At 43.4% G+C, this 16,777-nt stretch overlaps 1 protein-coding gene across 1 annotated transcript in view; it reads right to left on the minus strand.

The window, feature by feature from the left end:
- Nucleotides 1-6,933: 6,933 nt before the first annotated feature.
- Nucleotides 6,934-16,777, minus strand: part of slc15a2 (solute carrier family 15 member 2) — a 48,204-nt gene continuing 38,360 nt past the window's right edge. The window contains exons 14-22 of the mRNA XM_072445256.1: nucleotides 16,209-16,290; nucleotides 15,927-16,052; nucleotides 12,992-13,156; nucleotides 12,376-12,422; nucleotides 11,509-11,616; nucleotides 11,211-11,310; nucleotides 9,817-9,960; nucleotides 7,940-8,044; nucleotides 6,934-7,140 (exon numbers count right to left, since the gene is read on the minus strand). Of these exons, the coding sequence (XP_072301357.1) occupies nucleotides 6,934-7,140; nucleotides 7,940-8,044; nucleotides 9,817-9,960; nucleotides 11,211-11,310; nucleotides 11,509-11,616; nucleotides 12,376-12,422; nucleotides 12,992-13,156; nucleotides 15,927-16,052; nucleotides 16,209-16,290 (1,084 nt within the window). The remainder of the gene's footprint in view (nucleotides 7,141-7,939; nucleotides 8,045-9,816; nucleotides 9,961-11,210; nucleotides 11,311-11,508; nucleotides 11,617-12,375; nucleotides 12,423-12,991; nucleotides 13,157-15,926; nucleotides 16,053-16,208; nucleotides 16,291-16,777) is intronic.

A 16,777-nucleotide genomic window follows, 5' to 3' on the forward strand; every position in this document is an offset into this window, starting at 1 on the left:
CATGGGGCCTAATTTTTCACATGCTCCATCTCAGATTCCACTTCAAAGGCCCCTTAACTGATACTAATAACAAAATATTAAAAACAATTCCAAATTCTTTAATATAGACTTAAGGTGGTGCATCAAATAAAAATATCCCAATATACACAAATTTAATAATCAAACAGTTAATATCACAAGCTCCACAATAGGCTACTAGCAGAAAATAGTTTCATTATGCATAACTATTATACTGTCAAATCAAAACTGTATCTGGACAAAAGGAACTGCAAAGTTATTGTCAAATATGACTGAATAATTGTGATCAAATAACAGTTTCCTCTCTCACCTGTAAACTTGATGATGTTGTAGAAACCATCAAGACGCTTGGCTTCTTCCAGCAAATGACCATCAACATCAGCTTCTGGTGCCTGAGCGGTTCTCTTTGGACCAACACGCTTTTGCTGATGAGAATCTTCTAACATCATGGGCGTCATGACAAAGGCACCGTGGGGTTTTGCCACGTGAGGACGATTGTGTTCCACTGAGCGCGCTGCAGTGTGCGGCTGCACCACGAGGCCGTCTGGATGGTGTGTGGTACCAGCGCCGGGGATGGTTCCCTCGGCTGTTAGTCCAAGGGCCAGTGATTTTGCAGTTTGTTTATAGCCATCAGAAGCGAGATAGACTATATCTTGGCATATGGACCGAAGCTCGAGTTCAATCTGGCCTGACACGTCTTGTAATTCTCCCAAAGTAGGATCTTCTGATGCTCCCACGATCCAGGCAAGGAGGTTAAAGAGTTCTTGAGGCACGACATTACGGATATTGGTGATATTAAACTCCTCAGAAGAAGGAGGCCCTGTCCACTGAACACCTGGCTTTTGTTTCACAGCATTCTTGAGTGCAATACCTGCAGAGTACAGTGTGTGGAGGAGGTCTGTTGGCTCCTTGTCTAGTCCTGAAGTCACATGCTCTGAAGATCCTAAGTCACTTTCTGATGCAGAGTCTAAATCATCTAAAACTGTCCCAGTTGAAAGTGTTTCAACAAACACAAGTTCACTCTTATTCCTCATAGTGGCTGATGAAAGGTGATCTGAGGATGATCCGCTTGAATCTTTGACTTGAGCTGGTCGTTCCTGTCATTAAAAAGTATCGGTAAGTGTGATGTACAACAAGTACGTGGAGTGCTGGAGAATGAGATTTCAAAGAAAAAAACATATATTGACCTCAGACATTCCTACAGAATTGTATTGATGATGCTCCAATGTGTTTTGGATTAGGAACATTTTTCATTATTCAAAACTAAATCTTACTGAAATTGAGGCTCTTTGAAAAGGACTTTTTCCTGAGCCGAAAATCTAAATCAATGCAATAGCAAAACTATTTATTTACGACTAGTTATATTCAATAGTTCTCTAAATAAAATGATGCCTCCCGTAGTCGTCCTGAAACATGTTATTTAAAGCCGGTATGGACGATTTTTCGGCGATTTGAGAACGCAGGCGGAAGTGCACATGCCACTCCCCCGTGCGGACTGATACAACACACACGTGCGTTTGTTTATTAGCGCAACGGAGCGCATCACATCCCTCGTCTCCTGTAGACTTCTGTCCACTTCTGCGTCAGCTCGAACTGTCTTTCTCCGTTTTAATTTTGCCCCGTACACTGAGGGAACTATATTATGATAGATCCATGCGCTTAGACACGCGGAAACGTGGGGACGAGCCTGACGCGGCTGCAGGTGAGCGGTAGGTGCGTTTTATGGGTTACCCCCCACGAGACCGAAGGTTCGCTAGTCCGAAGGTTTTAAAAGGTTCACTGGTCCCAAGGTTCACTGGTCCGAAGGTTCACTGGTCCGAAGGTTCACTGGTCCGAAGGTTCACTGGTCCGAAGGTTCACTGGTCCGAAGGTTCACTGGTCCGGAGGTTCACTGGTCCGGAGGTTTGCTAGTCCGGAGGTTTGCTAGTCCGAAAGTTCCTCATAGGCTAAAGTGAAGGTGCAGACGGCATCGGGATGTAGTCAGTCTGTAAAATGCGCACGAAGCACGAAGACACGCACTGGGGCTCGTCACAACGTTGTGTACCAGCTGCTACAGGAGGCACCATGTTGTGCTGTGTATGTGAAAATAACAAGGGAACATCTCGAATCCTCCGCTTTGTGCCTTCATTTGATCATAAGAAAAATGCGTGAACAGAATTGCACAAAGCGGAGGATTCGAGATGTTCCCTTGTTATTTTCACATACACAGCACAACATGGTGCCTCCTGTAGCAGCTGGTACACAACGTTGTGACGAGCCCCAGTGCGTGTCTTCGTGCTTCGTGCGCATTTTACAGACTGACTACATCCCGATGCCGTCTGCACCTTCACTTTAGCCTATGAGGAACTTTCGGACTAGCAAACCTCCGGACCAGTGAACCTTCGGACCAGTGAACCTTCGGACCAGTGAACCTTCGGACCAGTGAACCTTCGGACCAGTGAACCTTCGGACCAGTGAACCTTCGGACCAGTGAACCTTCGGACCAGTGAACCTTCGGACCAGTGAACCTTCGGACCAGTGAACCTTCGGACCAGTGAACCTTCGGACTCGTGGGCAGCCACCAGGGTGCCAGGGTGCACACGCCTGTTGTACAAATAAAACGAGTAGTGTAGCATACATACATTGAGGTTTACTCACCAGAACGATGAGACTTATAGAACAGCTTTCTTTTGTCAGTCAAACGCTTGTCGCAGGAGGAATGAGAGCAGGGGACATTCACTGACCAACACGTGTACGATGTGCAGCACGGCCTTGTTCTCTCTCAGTGAAACTCTTTTGTGACCTTCCTGACTGTGTGTCATCTTCTTTGAGTTATAACGCAGCTGTTTTCGTCACAAAGATCTCAAATATGCAGGATTTCCCTCTGGATTCCGCGATGCCGAAAACATCACGTTCGACCGGGCGCGGCCATCTTTGTTTACCAACAGAGCGACTCACTGACGTCATGATCGCGAAAGCTGATTGGTCGGAACTGGGTCCGTGACGCTTCACGTGCGTATCATTCCGCGGCAGAAAAGCTAGTTCTATGAAGGTTATTGAGCGTCGGCTTATGTCATAAAGCAGACACTATATGTTAGGATTGTATATTTTAGGATTGTAGGATTTTTGACGTTTTCACTCGACACTTTCACCGATTTCAACAAGTTATACAACAACAAGTTATACCTCTTTACGATCGCTTTCAATAATAAGAATAAGAAAACAGGGGAAGAACAATAGACTCGAGCGTTCCATGAATGTTCAATCCATTCCATGGCTCGAGCCGAACAAGAATAAAGTCTTGACACGGAAAACAAGTAAACAGATATAAAAACGTCCAATAAATAAGACAAAACGATATCATTCAATCTCCGGATCATTTGTTTGACACTTTTATTCCTCCTTTTACTCTTCCGTTCTTCAGGATTCAATTAAAATATTCACCAACCTCTCGGTCCGTGGCTGCTGTGTCGCCTCTATCAATGTTTTGTTACTTTAACATTACTTTAACTTTAGGAAGTGTCTACAGAGCCAAGGAACTGCCATGTTATTTTGTGCCGCGGCTCCTGAGACTGCCGGGCTATTTGACCACGCCGGGTTAGGGTTAGGGTCAGGGTCAGGGTCAGGGTTAGGGTCAGGGTCAGAGTCAGGGTCAGGGTTAGGGTTAGGGTTAGGGTTAGCCATGAGGCTATATGGCAGTGCCGCGACTCCTGAGACTGCCGGGCTTTTTGACCGCACCGCGGCTCTGCAGTCACGGTCTTAACTTTAACATTTTAACAGTTTGTGTCTCCCGCTAACACGGTTTGTTTTCACCCAAAATGGGGCGTGGCCGTTCTGTCGGCACAGGAAGTGACATGTAACCCATCTATAGATTTAGTAGAATTGCTGTCCAGATTATTAATGCTTTTACCGCATTTGTACAACAGGTCAAAATGAGAAAATCGTAAAAATCTGAAATTAAGTCACTTCAAGCAAGAGTTGGGAATGAGAAATAATCAAAAGACACAATAAGATATTCAAATAGACAATATTAAACCTGACACACTTTGATGCTTAAAATTCGTATTATTATTATTCCTCCAAAGTCTGAACACGCTTTTATTGACGGAGACAGTAAAAGAAAAAACACTTCCAGCTGCTGTCATTTATTTCAGATTTTAAACGTACCAAAATATTCCACAAAAGCTCGTCAAAGATCACACAGAGAGCAGTAAAAGATGACAAAAAAGCAGTAAAATGTCCTGGTTGTTGTGTACCGTATTGTCCGCACTATAAGGCGCACTGTCGTTTTTTGAGAAAATTAAAGGCTTTAAAGTGCGCCTTATAGTGCGGAAAATACGGTACATCTGTGATTGGCATTTAAGTCATTTGTACAAACACAATGTAAACAATACGACCAATGTAAAGTGTATACATCCATTAAACATATAATTACTATAGTACAAAAAGTAGTTAAGGCACAGACACAGTACAGCTATATTATTATATTATTATCATCATTGTTATTATCATTATTATTATCATTATTTGACACAAAACACAACACTGATTGGTCTGAAGCACTTACAGTCGGCACATTTTGGAAACGTTTCAGATCGTGCAATAAAAAGCAAATAAAATCAAATGTGGTAAAGTGTCATTGTTCAATGTAATTCAGGAATATTTGTTGATTTAAATGTCCTTTTACTTAAAGTGCATATGGCAAGTTTTTATGCTTTTCTAATTTAGTCTTTATCCAGTGTGTTTACAAAGGTTGTACATATAAATTATAGTTTTACTCCAATCGAGCTGGTTATTGTGGAGAAAACATTGAAAAATCTGTGGAAAAACTGACAGGAAGTGACATCACACCAGATTCAAGTTTATGCAGAATTTACACAAAATAAACAACTTTGTTTGACATTCTAAACATTAATTCAACAAAATAAAGTCACTCTCATATATTTGTATTTGTCATTTTTTTCCCCAGTGTTTGCTGGGTAATTTCCTTGTGTGATGTCATCAATTACAAACAGGAAGTGAAATTATAAACCTTAAAAATGAATTATTCTGTGATAACATTTTCATATTTTCTTGCAAAATGTTAAATATTTAAATCTCACTGCATTTTAGTTCAGTGAGTCGGATATAATCATAATCCGAGTGACTGACGTAGGATGTTTTTCAAATGAAGAGTCAGGGTTTGTACTTTTGAAATGAATAATCAAAGGCAGAACTATGATATTTGTTTCTATGACGTTTCGAACTCACTGAGCTGTGTTGAGTGTGAGTCTTCATTAGCCCATGTTGCATTGTGATCGATTATGTATTCTGTAAATGTTTTAATGTCCAAAATAAAAGCGGTCAAAGCCATGAATCTGCTGAAGACATGAGTGTTGACGGTGGCAATTACAAATATGTATACAGACAAATACTAGTAAACAATTTATTTGTCTGTAAATGGCAGATTTAACTCACAAACCTTCTCTGCTGTGATCATACGCATCCTTTAAGTCCAAAGAAAATAATGACTCGACTGATAAAGGTGTTGGTTGACTAGACCGTATCGGCCGATTAATTGACTAAACGACTAGAGGCCGACTGCCCAACAGTCTGCCCCAGGGCAGCTGTGGCTTTAGGAGAAGGTGATGACCACAGAGTGAGAGAGGAATGAATGAATAATGCACAATATTGTTAAGAGACTTTGAACATCTGGAGAAGCTCTACGCACGGGTCTGAAGTGACGTGACACTCTCGTTGCTGCTGCCATCTTGAGGACAAAAGCCGCATGTTCACTGTGGGCGGGGCCAACAAAAAGTCTCAAAACAAAGGATTCTTTCTCTTCTGTCACGTCCTCAAAGACCCTGTGTGTCCAGAAATGTGTGACTGTGGTCAGGAGGGACCAGTGGACTTACAGAGGTCACTCCAGACTGAGCTGTTTGTTTCAGGTCGTTAGAAGCTAATGCTAATGCTAGTTTACATGTTATTGTGTGGTTATGCTAATAAACCTTAGCCTACTTGTTTTAAGGAGCGTCATTTCCAAACATCCGGGTGATATATTTTAGGATCAGACACAAAGTCCGTGCTCTTGAAACCTTTGAGGGCGTGTCCGGTGCAGAGGGCGTGTCCGGTGCATAGGGCGTGTCCGGAGCAGAGGGCGTGTCCGGAGCAGAGGGCGTGTCCGGTGCAGAGGGCGTGTCCGGTGCAGAGGGCGTGTCCGGTGCAGAGGGCGTGTCCGGCGCAGAGGGCGTGTCCGGAGCAGAGGGCGTGTCCGGTGCAGAGGGCGTGTCGGGTGCAGAGGGCGTGTCCGGAGCAGAGGGCGTGTCCGGTGCAGAGGGCGTGTCCGGCGCAGAGGGCGTGTCCGGAGCAGAGGGCGTGTCCGGTGCAGAGGGCGTGTCCGGTGCAGAGGGCGTGTCCGGTGCAGAGGGCGTGTCGGGTGCAGAGGGCGTGTCGGGAGCAGAGGGCGTGTCCGGTGCAGAGGGCGTGTCCGGTGCAGAGGGCGTGTCCGGCGCAGAGGGCGTGTCCGGAGCAGAGGGCGTGTCCGGTGCAGAGGGCGTGTCCGGTGCAGAGGGCGTGTCGGGTGCAGAGGGCGTGTCCGGTGCAGAGGGCGAGCAGATGGAAATGTCCACAAACGTTTGGATCAAAACCATAACTTTCATCTTCATGTATAAACCCTTTTCATTTTCAGTTTTATGTTCCATGATTATAACAGCGAGAGACGACGACTTCAAAATGGCGGCGACAACAAATACGTCACGTGACCGAAACCCATGGGTATGAGAAAAAAGCATCATATTACGAGTAGAATTGACTTGCGCGCCTTGTGCAATTTCCAGAACGGAATCATTTAAACGCGAGGGATAAATTTCCAACACTTTAAAAAAATCAGATCACATTAAAACGATTCGAGGACAAAAGTTGATGCCGTCACCGCTTGCGACATTACGGTAAATCCCTTCACAGTTTGGTGCTCTTCCGCTTCCCGTCCATCTGTAAATGGTCCGACGGCCGGCTCTTCTCGTCCTCGGTGCTGCCGTACTTCGAGTCGTCTAAGTAAACTTTGTCCAGCTCCTCGGGGTCCACGTAGGCGTAGAAGGCGGCCATGACGGAGAAGATGACGCAGACGAACAGCAGGAGTCCGGCGAACAACAGGAACTCGATCCACTGGAACACAAACCAACGCGTTAAAACAAGCGTCGAAACTAAACAGTCGTTTTTATTCCGTCTCGTTTTTGAATCAATCTGGAAAGTTTTGCCGCGTCACTGTCAAAACGTTGAATTGCAATTGAAAATGCCATGAATTTATAGTATTTTGATGGCGTCTCGTAACAACCGTATCATCGACAGTGGAAGTTCAACTCATTTCCTGTTTATTTTCGTTCTTCTTCGGCTTTTGAACAACATGTTTAGAGGGTCAAAAAAAGTTGTTTCTTTGTGTAAATTCTGCCTAAACTTTGACTGGAATTAGTGTCCCTGCTGTGATGTCACTTCCTGTCATTTTCTACAGATTTTTCAACGTTTTCACCACAAATACCTGCTCGATTGGTGTAAAACTGTCATTTATATGTAAAACAGGTATAAACACACTACATAACTTTAATGTGATTTTTCTCCCTTTTTGTGAGCGATTATTATAATGTCAGTCTTTGATCGTCGGCTCAGTTTGAGTCATACATTTACTTTTAGTGATGGCCAGGATTACAACTCATTTCAACTGTGTGTCATTTAAATTTAGATTGAATAAAAATAGTTTCGAGTTTATGTTGATTTTCACACTGAAACAAACTCTATTCAACTCTGAAATGTTAGTCAGTGTCAAACAGAGTGCCAGCTTTTTCTTCTGTGGTCACTGTTTTTGGACCGGTAGTTTGGATATAAATATTACAATCCAGCATTCAGCGTAAGGGTACCGCCGCCCACCCTCATGCATGTATGATAATTGTGACATAAGTAGAGCTCATACCTGTTCAAGTCCCGCCCCCTCGGCCACGATCAGGACAATGACGTTTCCAAAGGCCACAGTGAGGAGCCAGCCGGCCTGAAGCACCGACTTCATGTTCGCTGGAGACTGACCAAGAACAGGGAGAAACACATTACGTAAAGTTTACACATTTAAAGCTACATTTGAAGAGAAAGAGCGGCGCCTGTAACTGCCAAAACTGTCCAGGAGATCATCACCAGTCTGAGTTCATCTACATGCTGCCTCCATGTGTGAGCCTCCAGAAGTCTATCCTGAACAGTTTGTTAGCACCATCACTCACAGTTAACGTGTCGCTTCAATCTGGAACATTCCCAATGTCTTTGAAAACTGCGGCGATAAAGACTCTCTGTGCTTTTAAATGTAGATCCTGTTTTCATTTTTCTTAATGTCTCTTAAATGTGTACATGTTTTTATGTAATGCTACTTTTGCACTTTGCCCCGGGTTTGTTTTCTTTCTTTCTTTGGTCATGACAGTGCATGTTAATGAACATACATGATCTGACATGATGTAAACACGCCAGATTGTAGCCATTTCCTCCCGTTGTTCTCACAAACAAAACACAACACTCAACACGCAACACAAGCTCATTCACACACACACACGACATGCTTTTAGGTAGAAGAAACCGGAGCACCCGTGGGAAACCTACGCAGACAGACAAACAAAGGCCACGCCCCCGTGAAGCCGTGAAGCTGGAGATCTTACCACTGCACTACCGTGGAAGGTCTTCCTCTTAATGGGTTTTATCTGGTGAAAATAAATACATGTTTCGCTGCTGCTTTTGTCCTAGTTTGATCTGATTAACCCTTGTTTAGTCCCAGTGTCCTGGTTCAGTCCTGGTCTAGACCTGGTTCAGACCTGGTTCAGACCTGGTTCAGTCCTGGTCTAGACCTGGTCTAGACCTGGTTCAGACCTGGTCTAGACCTGGTTCAGACCTGGTTCAGTCCTGGTTCAGTCCTGGTTCAGACCTGGTTCAGTCAGACCTGGTTCAGTCCTGGTTCAGACCTGGTTCAGTCCTGGTTCAGACCTGGTTCAGTCCTGGTTCAGACCTGGTTCAGTCCTGGTCTAGACCTGGTTCAGTCCTGGTCTAGACCTGGTCTAGACCTGGTTCAGACCTGGTCTAGACCTGGTTCAGACCTGGTTCAGACCTGGTTCAGTCCTGGTTCAGACCTGGTTCAGACCTGGTTCAGTCCTGGTTCAGACCTGGTTCAGTCCTGGTCCAGACCTGGTTCAGACCTGGTTCAGACCTGGTTCAGTCCTGGTTCAGACCTGGTTCAGACCTGGTTCAGACCTGGTTCAGACCTGGTTCAGTCCTGGTTCAGTCCTGGTTCAGACCTGGTTCAGACCTGGTTCAGTCCTGGTTCAGACCTGGTTCAGACCTGGTTCAGTCCTGGTTCAGTCCTGGTTCAGACCTGGTTCAGACCTGGTTCAGTCCTGGTTCAGACCTGGTTCAGACCTGGTTCAGACCTGGTTCAGTCCTGGTTCAGACCTGGTTCAGACCTGGTTCAGTCCTGGTTCAGACCTGGTTCAGACCTGGTTCAGACCTGGTTCAGGGCCTCACCTGAGAGTGGCACCTGGGCGGCAGTAGCTCAGTGGTAGAGTGCTCGTCTTCTGATCCAAAGGTCGGCGGTTCGACTCCCCGCTCCCAGAGCGGTCAGATCCACTGGCCCGCAGGTTGGTGGTGCGATCGCAGCCTCATGTGAATACTGCCGTTGTGTCCTTGGGCAAGACACTTAACCCAACTTGCCCCCCAGTGTCTGCGTATATCTGGGGTGTGAATGTGTGTGTGAATGGGTGACTGGTTCCTTGATGTAAAGCGCTTTGAGTAGAAAAGCGCTATATAAATGTGACCATTTACCTGAGAGTAGGAGAACTCCAGTCCTGTGATGGAGAACATGACTTCTCCTGCTGTCATTAACACGTACTGCGGGATCTGCCAGGCCACGTGGACGTCATTGGCCTGAACATCCACAATCCTGGTCACAGTCGGTGCCGCGACCTCCTGCGACACAATACACAGAACACTATAGTACTGCACTATATATACTTATATTTCACCCCTCTAACCAGCAGCAGAGTGTCATTTACATGTTTTTATTGTTGAAAAGTGGCATTTTAGACCCCTGTGTGTGTCACAACTAAACACAGGGAGATGGGCGGGGACAGGTGGTAGGTGAAGCGCCCGGGACAATACAGAACTACACAAACATGCAGAAGCCAATACAATACGACTTTGGTCAGCTAATGATGAAGAAACACTGTTGTAACAAGGTCCATACGTCCCCTTTAACTCTTTAAACTGGCATTGTTTCGTGACTTTGAGCAGGTCGAGGTCCATCGAGTCGCCCGCAACGCATTAAAAATTAACTCTCTGACTTCATAATGGTAAAAGATCCACAGTATGGCATTAAACGTAGCTTGCGGTTAATCATTTACAGGCGTTTTAAATGACATAAACACTCACTAAAGTGCGGTTTAATGCGCATTCCAGGTGAAGCCAGAACTCCACATGACAAGCGCACCTCTACATGAACCCTATTTTCCGGACTATTGTACAATAGTGTAAATCAGCCAAAAAATGCATAATAGAGAAGAAAAAACAAATATAAGTCGCATTTTTGAGGGAAATGTATTTGATAAAATCCAAGACCAAGAACAGACATTTCATCTTGAAATGCAGTTTAAAATAATAACAGATGAGAGAACATGGTGAATAGGTGTACGTATGCTAACGCTAACACCTTCAGCTACATGACGTATGCTAACGCTAACACCTTCAGCTACATGACGTATGCTAACGCTAACACCTTCAGCTACATGACGTATGCTAACGCTAACACCTTCAGCTACATGAGGCACAGACAGAAGTGTGGTAAGTGTCTGGTATGTTAACGTAACATATGAACAGTTATTCAGATAACTATAGCATAAAGAACATGCTAACAAGTTTACCAAAGCATCAGTTTTACCCCAAATCACTAAATCCATTGAATTCTTCTTCCTCTGTGTCACTTCTAAACAACGCCACAAACTCCAGAGGAAGAGGAAGTGCAGATTCTTCTTCTGCGTCGCTTAGAGCCTAGAGCGCCCTCTTGTGGTTGTCAGTGTGAAAATAACAAATATATCACATATAAGTCGCTCTGGAGTATAAGTCGCACATCGGCCAAAACTAAGACTTATAGTCCGGAAAATACGGTCATGGTTTTTATTCATATTTTAAAGCGAGAGTGTAATAAATGACAGGCGTTTTACCCTGGACAGGACAAAGGTGTACGAGGCCCCAAAGTCCAGCAGACCCAGGTCCCGGTCCGAGCACTGCTTTGACACCACGCCGCAGATCGACGCCACATATCTGAGGACAAACGTGTAAAGTCAGAGTTTTCGCATACTTCCTGAGCCCATATTTGGAGGTGTAAACTTTAAATTTGCCACCGGTTAAGAGTGTATTAAAGGCATCTCTTGTTTTATGTACGTTTGGTGACATTTGAACCGCGTGTGCTTCTCACATTTAAACTTTGCGTAGGATGTGTTTAGTGTAAATAAAACTCACACGCCGCTCTTCACCGTCTGGTTTTGAGACATGGCGAATCCTGCGGAAACCTCGAAAACTTCTGTGTCCACGGAAACGGTTACACCTTCTGACAGTGTGTTCAGGAACCTGCTCAAAGAAAGAAACATGTTTAGTTTAGTTAGTATTTTTAATTAAACAGAGCAACGTATTTATAAAAGCATCCAAAAGCTTTTACAATTGTCTGTTTTATTGTGTTTTAATGACTGTATTCTTTTGCATTTTTGAGGTGATCTGTGAAACTTTTCGGGGAGAGGGCCTGCCACCCGCTTGTCTCCATGGAGATGCTATGGGCTCTGTGCACAACAGCGCAAGCTCAGTGTTAGCGCCATTACTTCCTGTCCAATTCTATAGTTCATGCCTTTTTTGCAGAGTTCCGTCACTGAAAACATGTTGATAAAGGGAGGTGTCCCAGTGCTAATGCTAATGCTAATTCTAATGCTAATTTTCAGGCATAGTAAATATAAAATAAACAGATAAAAGTTAACTGAAGTATGAAGAAAAGCAACCAGGGAGTCTTTACTTTAACTCTAAATTTGAATTGGTTGTTTATTTATATGTTACGTTTTAATCTAAGTTAGCGTTAGCCGTGAGACGGTTAGCTAGCCAACACCTTGCTGTGAATATTCCACAATGCGGCATTAGAATTACTCCTGTTGCATTTAATCAATTACAGGTGTTTGCGCCGCTCAGAAATACCTTGAAAAACACGCCTCTCCACAGATCTGACCTGTAACTAGGCATATTTTCTGAGTTCTAGAGATAGATAGGTAAAATGCCATAGTGTGGAACGTTCTAGGCAAAGCATCTATTACAAGAACATATTTACTACAAACTGTTTTTTCTCACCGTAGAAGAGGTTTTCCATCTCCACTTTTCTCAATATAGTCCTCCACCTGGCAACAATAATACAGATAATAAATAACATTCAATACAAAAAGACCTTTGTGGAGGATCAATATCGTTTGTATTTTTTGACTGTCGTTGTTGTGTTTTTGGATGGACATTTCAGGAGAGTAACATAGTGCACCTTTAATGTGTTTCTTTCTTTCTCTTTCCTCACCAGTCTCTCTTTCCTCACCCGTTTCTCTTTCCTCACCACTGTCTCTCTCTTTCCTCACCAGTTTCTCTTTCCTCACCAGTGTCTCTTTCCTCACCCGTTTCTCTTTCCTCACCAGTTTCTCTTTCCTCACCAGTGTATCTTTCCTCACCAGTGTCTCTTTCCTCACCCGTTTCTCTTTCCTCACCAGTTTCTCTTTCCTCACCAGTGTCTCTCTCTTTCCTCACCAGTGTATCTCTCTTTCCTCACCAGTTTCTCTTTCCTCACCAGTGTCTCTCTCTTTCCTCACCAGTGTATCTCTCTTTCCTCACCAGTTTCTCTTTCCTCACCAGTGTCTCTCTCTTTCCTCACCAGTGTCTCTCTCTTTCCTCACCAGTTTCTTTCCTCACCAGTTTCTTTCCTCACCAGTTTGCAGCCGAGCCCCGTCGCTCCCCTGAACACCACAAGGCTGTTGGCTGAAGTCTCGTTCAAAGTTTGAACGCACTCGACGTTTACTCCACTCGAGGTGATCTGAAAAGTCAACACCGCCGTGGATCCCTGAAGAGGAAGAGACACGTACTCTGCAGGGTCCTGAGGGGGAGGAGAGAGGGGGGACATTAGTCATTTTAATGTTTTATTGCTTGTTACACCTGTTTTTGTTTGCGCGAGTAATGATAAAACCATAAATATAATACAAAGCCATCAGTATTATGACACCAGTAAACTTTAGCATGTGCGTCGATGTAGCTTTCGTAAACGCCGCAGTGATACAAATATCCTCAACAAATAATGACAAATTACCAGGAAGTACATAATGAGACGGTTTATTTATCATCCTGTTACTTGAGTCTTCATTTAAACTGTATCTGCCGCAGACCGTGCAAACACACGGTTGTTATTCGTATGTTTGTCGTGTTCGCTAACAAGAAATACGAGCCTGATCCAACTTTCTGCTCCGATATCCAAAGTTCACAAATGTACGTAGAAGTTATTGTGTTGGACAAACTTCATTGTCAAACTGTTGTGATCGTTATTTATCTCACGATTGTCCAGCACATCGTTAGATTTAAGAGCGGTTATTACATGGTTGTAGAACATATGCTAATGTTGGCGCTAATAGAGATTACGCACAAAGGAGGGACAGCACATTGTTTTTTAGAATTAAATGTGTTTTTTTGCTTTTTTTTAGTTAAACACTGGTGAGAACACTTAAAAACACTGTTTCTATCTATAAATGCACAAAATGCTTTATTCTGCACTTTTTAAAAAGCAAAATACTGTGTCAATCATGTACCTAAACAATACCAAACGATTATTTTCCCATGCGAAGTATCAGTAATTTATGGTTTAAATATGCTTAACAGCTTTTGTATGTTTTAAAGGACATATTAAGATAAGATAAGATAAGATAATCCTTTATTGTCCCAGATGGGGAAATTTCATTGTTGCAACGCAGGTAGATACAGAGGTAGATCCAGAAGAAAAGAACAGATCACTTATAGGAAGTTTGAAAAATATTATGTATTCTTGTGGTTTAATTGTCTTTTAAACATGGCTTTGGTCATTTTGGGATTAGTATTTTACATGTTCTAATTATAAATATGACAACTCCATTTCCAATTAGGTATTTAGGCATTGGAGTCAACAGTGGAAATGAACATCTCTGTCAACGCCGGTCTCCCTGCACTTCACCCTGCAGCACCTGGACTCCCTGGGAACCTACACCAGGATCCTGTTTGTGGACTTCAGCTCTGCATTCAACACCATCCTCCGCTCTCCCAGCTCAACGTGCCTGACTCCACCTGAAGGGGGAGCTCCACAGGGCTGTGTACTTTCTCCCCTGCTCTTCTCCCTGTGCACAAACTGCTGCACCTCCAGCCACGACTCAAGTTCAGCCGACACCGCCCTCATCAAGCTCATCTCGGACGGGGATGAGTCGGAGGAAGGTGGTCCGGCTGGTGTCCTGGTGCAGCGATAACAACCTGGAGCTCAATGACCAGAAGACAGTGGAGATGATTGTGGACTTCAGGAAAGTCAAAGCTCCCCAGCCCCCCCTCACCATCTGTCTCCCCCATCTCCACTGTGGACTCCCTCCCCTTTCTCTGCACCACCATCACCCAGGACCTCAAGTGGGAGCCCACCATCACCCAGGACCTCAAGTGGGAGCCCACCATCAGCTCCCACATCAAGAAGGCCCAGCAAAGGACAGCAACTCGCCTCCTCAATCCCCGTGTGACTTAGCAAAAACCCCAGCGCTAATAGAGATTACGCACAAAGGAGGGACAGCACATTGTTTTTTAGAATTAAATGTGTTTTTTTGCTTTTTTTTTGCTTTTTTTTTGTCCATGGAGCTGTCGTTTCGCCCAAATTAACTTTACACAGCAAAATGTAAGCTTAGCTAGCTTGTTTGCTAACGACAGTTGCTGGAAATTTAAAACACTTAAACAAACTGACTGTGTTCAGCTGTGTGTGTGATCCCACGTCTGGAGCAGTGATTAATGCAAGTGTCAATGCAGTTTTTTGTTCTTAATTTATTCATTTATTTATGTATTTATTTGCTTTATTTAACCAGGAAAGTCCCACTGAGGTTTGGCATCTCTGTGTCTGGTTTTCTACAAATATTTAGGCGACTTGATTTATTCCTTTTTATTTCATTTACAAACTCAATATTTAGCAGAGGTTATATTTATATTTGTTATTCCTCTGCAGAAGCGCTTTCACATTTCAGTTGTTTTTAGCTCTTACAAGAGAAAATGTCAATTATGTCTTTTAGCAGCTATTGCCTAGATCAGGGCTATTCAACCTAAGGCCCGGGGGCCAAATCAGGCCCTCCAAGTGATTTTATCTGGCCCGCAACCCATTTTACAAACAAAAAAAACACAAATGAATCTTGTTTACTGGTTTAATCCTGGGTTAGCTCTAGTTTAGACCTGATTTGGTCTTGGTTTAGTCCTTGTTTTCCTTGTACGAAATTTCCCCTCGTGTGGACATTAAAGGATTATCTTATTTTATCTTGTTTAATTCCACTTTGGACCTGTTTTGATGCTGGGTCAGTCCCGGTTCAGACCTGGTTGATCCATGTCTAGTCCTAGTTTAATTCTGGTTCAGTTCTGGATAGGCAATTTTGCAAAGTAATGTTGGTAAAGTATTTTGTTTGTTTATTATCACAAAAATTTAATATATCAGTGGTTATTTTATTGTATCAACTCAATTTATAGAAACAGTGTATTTTGTGCGACCCAAACTGTTGTTACAGTGGCGTGTTGTGCCTTGTGTTGTACGTTAAGTTAGACCTAAGAGTCAATCATCCAAACTGGTGTGAATGTCCAGACTAATACCATTTTTGGATGACCGGCCTCACCTGCATGTTCGGGATGGGCTCGGAGAACAGCTCGTGATTGGGGAGTTTCACCGTGATGTCATTTCCTGCTACGTTCAAAACCTGGAGCAGAGCGTTCTGAGCTGGAGCCGGAGTCACGACTGTTTTCTACAAATAGAGAAAATAATGTTACAGGATTGTATGATCATGTTTTTTGCCTGGGTTTATTTTATGTGTCATTTAAACTACAATATTACTTTCTCATTATGAATTGCTTGATAAAATTCACATTTACTCGATATCGTTCCTGTTACAGACACATACCACGACGTTGACTTCCACCAGAGTCGCCGCTCCAAAGGCCAAAGCTGCAAAGACCATCCCAGTCGCCATTTTTCTCAGAGGCCTAAACAACAAAAAACAACGAATAAAAACTTTGCTGGGTAAAGATAAAGATAAAATTGAGACAAACGAGATAAAACAGATGCAGATTAGATCCAGGAGTGTGATTCTGTGCCATTTTTAGATTTCAAAAACTATGACCAGTGGAGTCAAAAGTGACGGGGAAATGGCAAAAACATCAAGATGATTTGGTGTCGCAACAGCAGAACAATCAGAGAAATAACACTTAAAAACACTGTTTCTATCTATAAATGCACAAAATGCTTTATTCTGCACTTTTTAAAAAGCAAAATACTGTGTCAATCATGTACCTAAACAATACCAAACGATTATTTTCCCATGCGAAGTAACAGTAATTTATGGTTTAAATATGCTTAACAGCTTTTGTATGTTTTAAAGGACATATTAAGATAAGATAAGATAAGATATTCCTTTATTGTCCCAGATGGGGAAATTTCATTGTTGCAACGCAGGTAGATACAGAGGTAGAT

Source organism: Eucyclogobius newberryi, unplaced genomic scaffold, assembly GCF_026437365.1.
Source record: "Eucyclogobius newberryi isolate DKJ021-1_F unplaced genomic scaffold, fEucNew1.0.hap1 SCAF_14, whole genome shotgun sequence".
Lineage (NCBI taxonomy): Eukaryota > Metazoa > Chordata > Actinopteri > Gobiiformes > Gobiidae > Eucyclogobius > Eucyclogobius newberryi.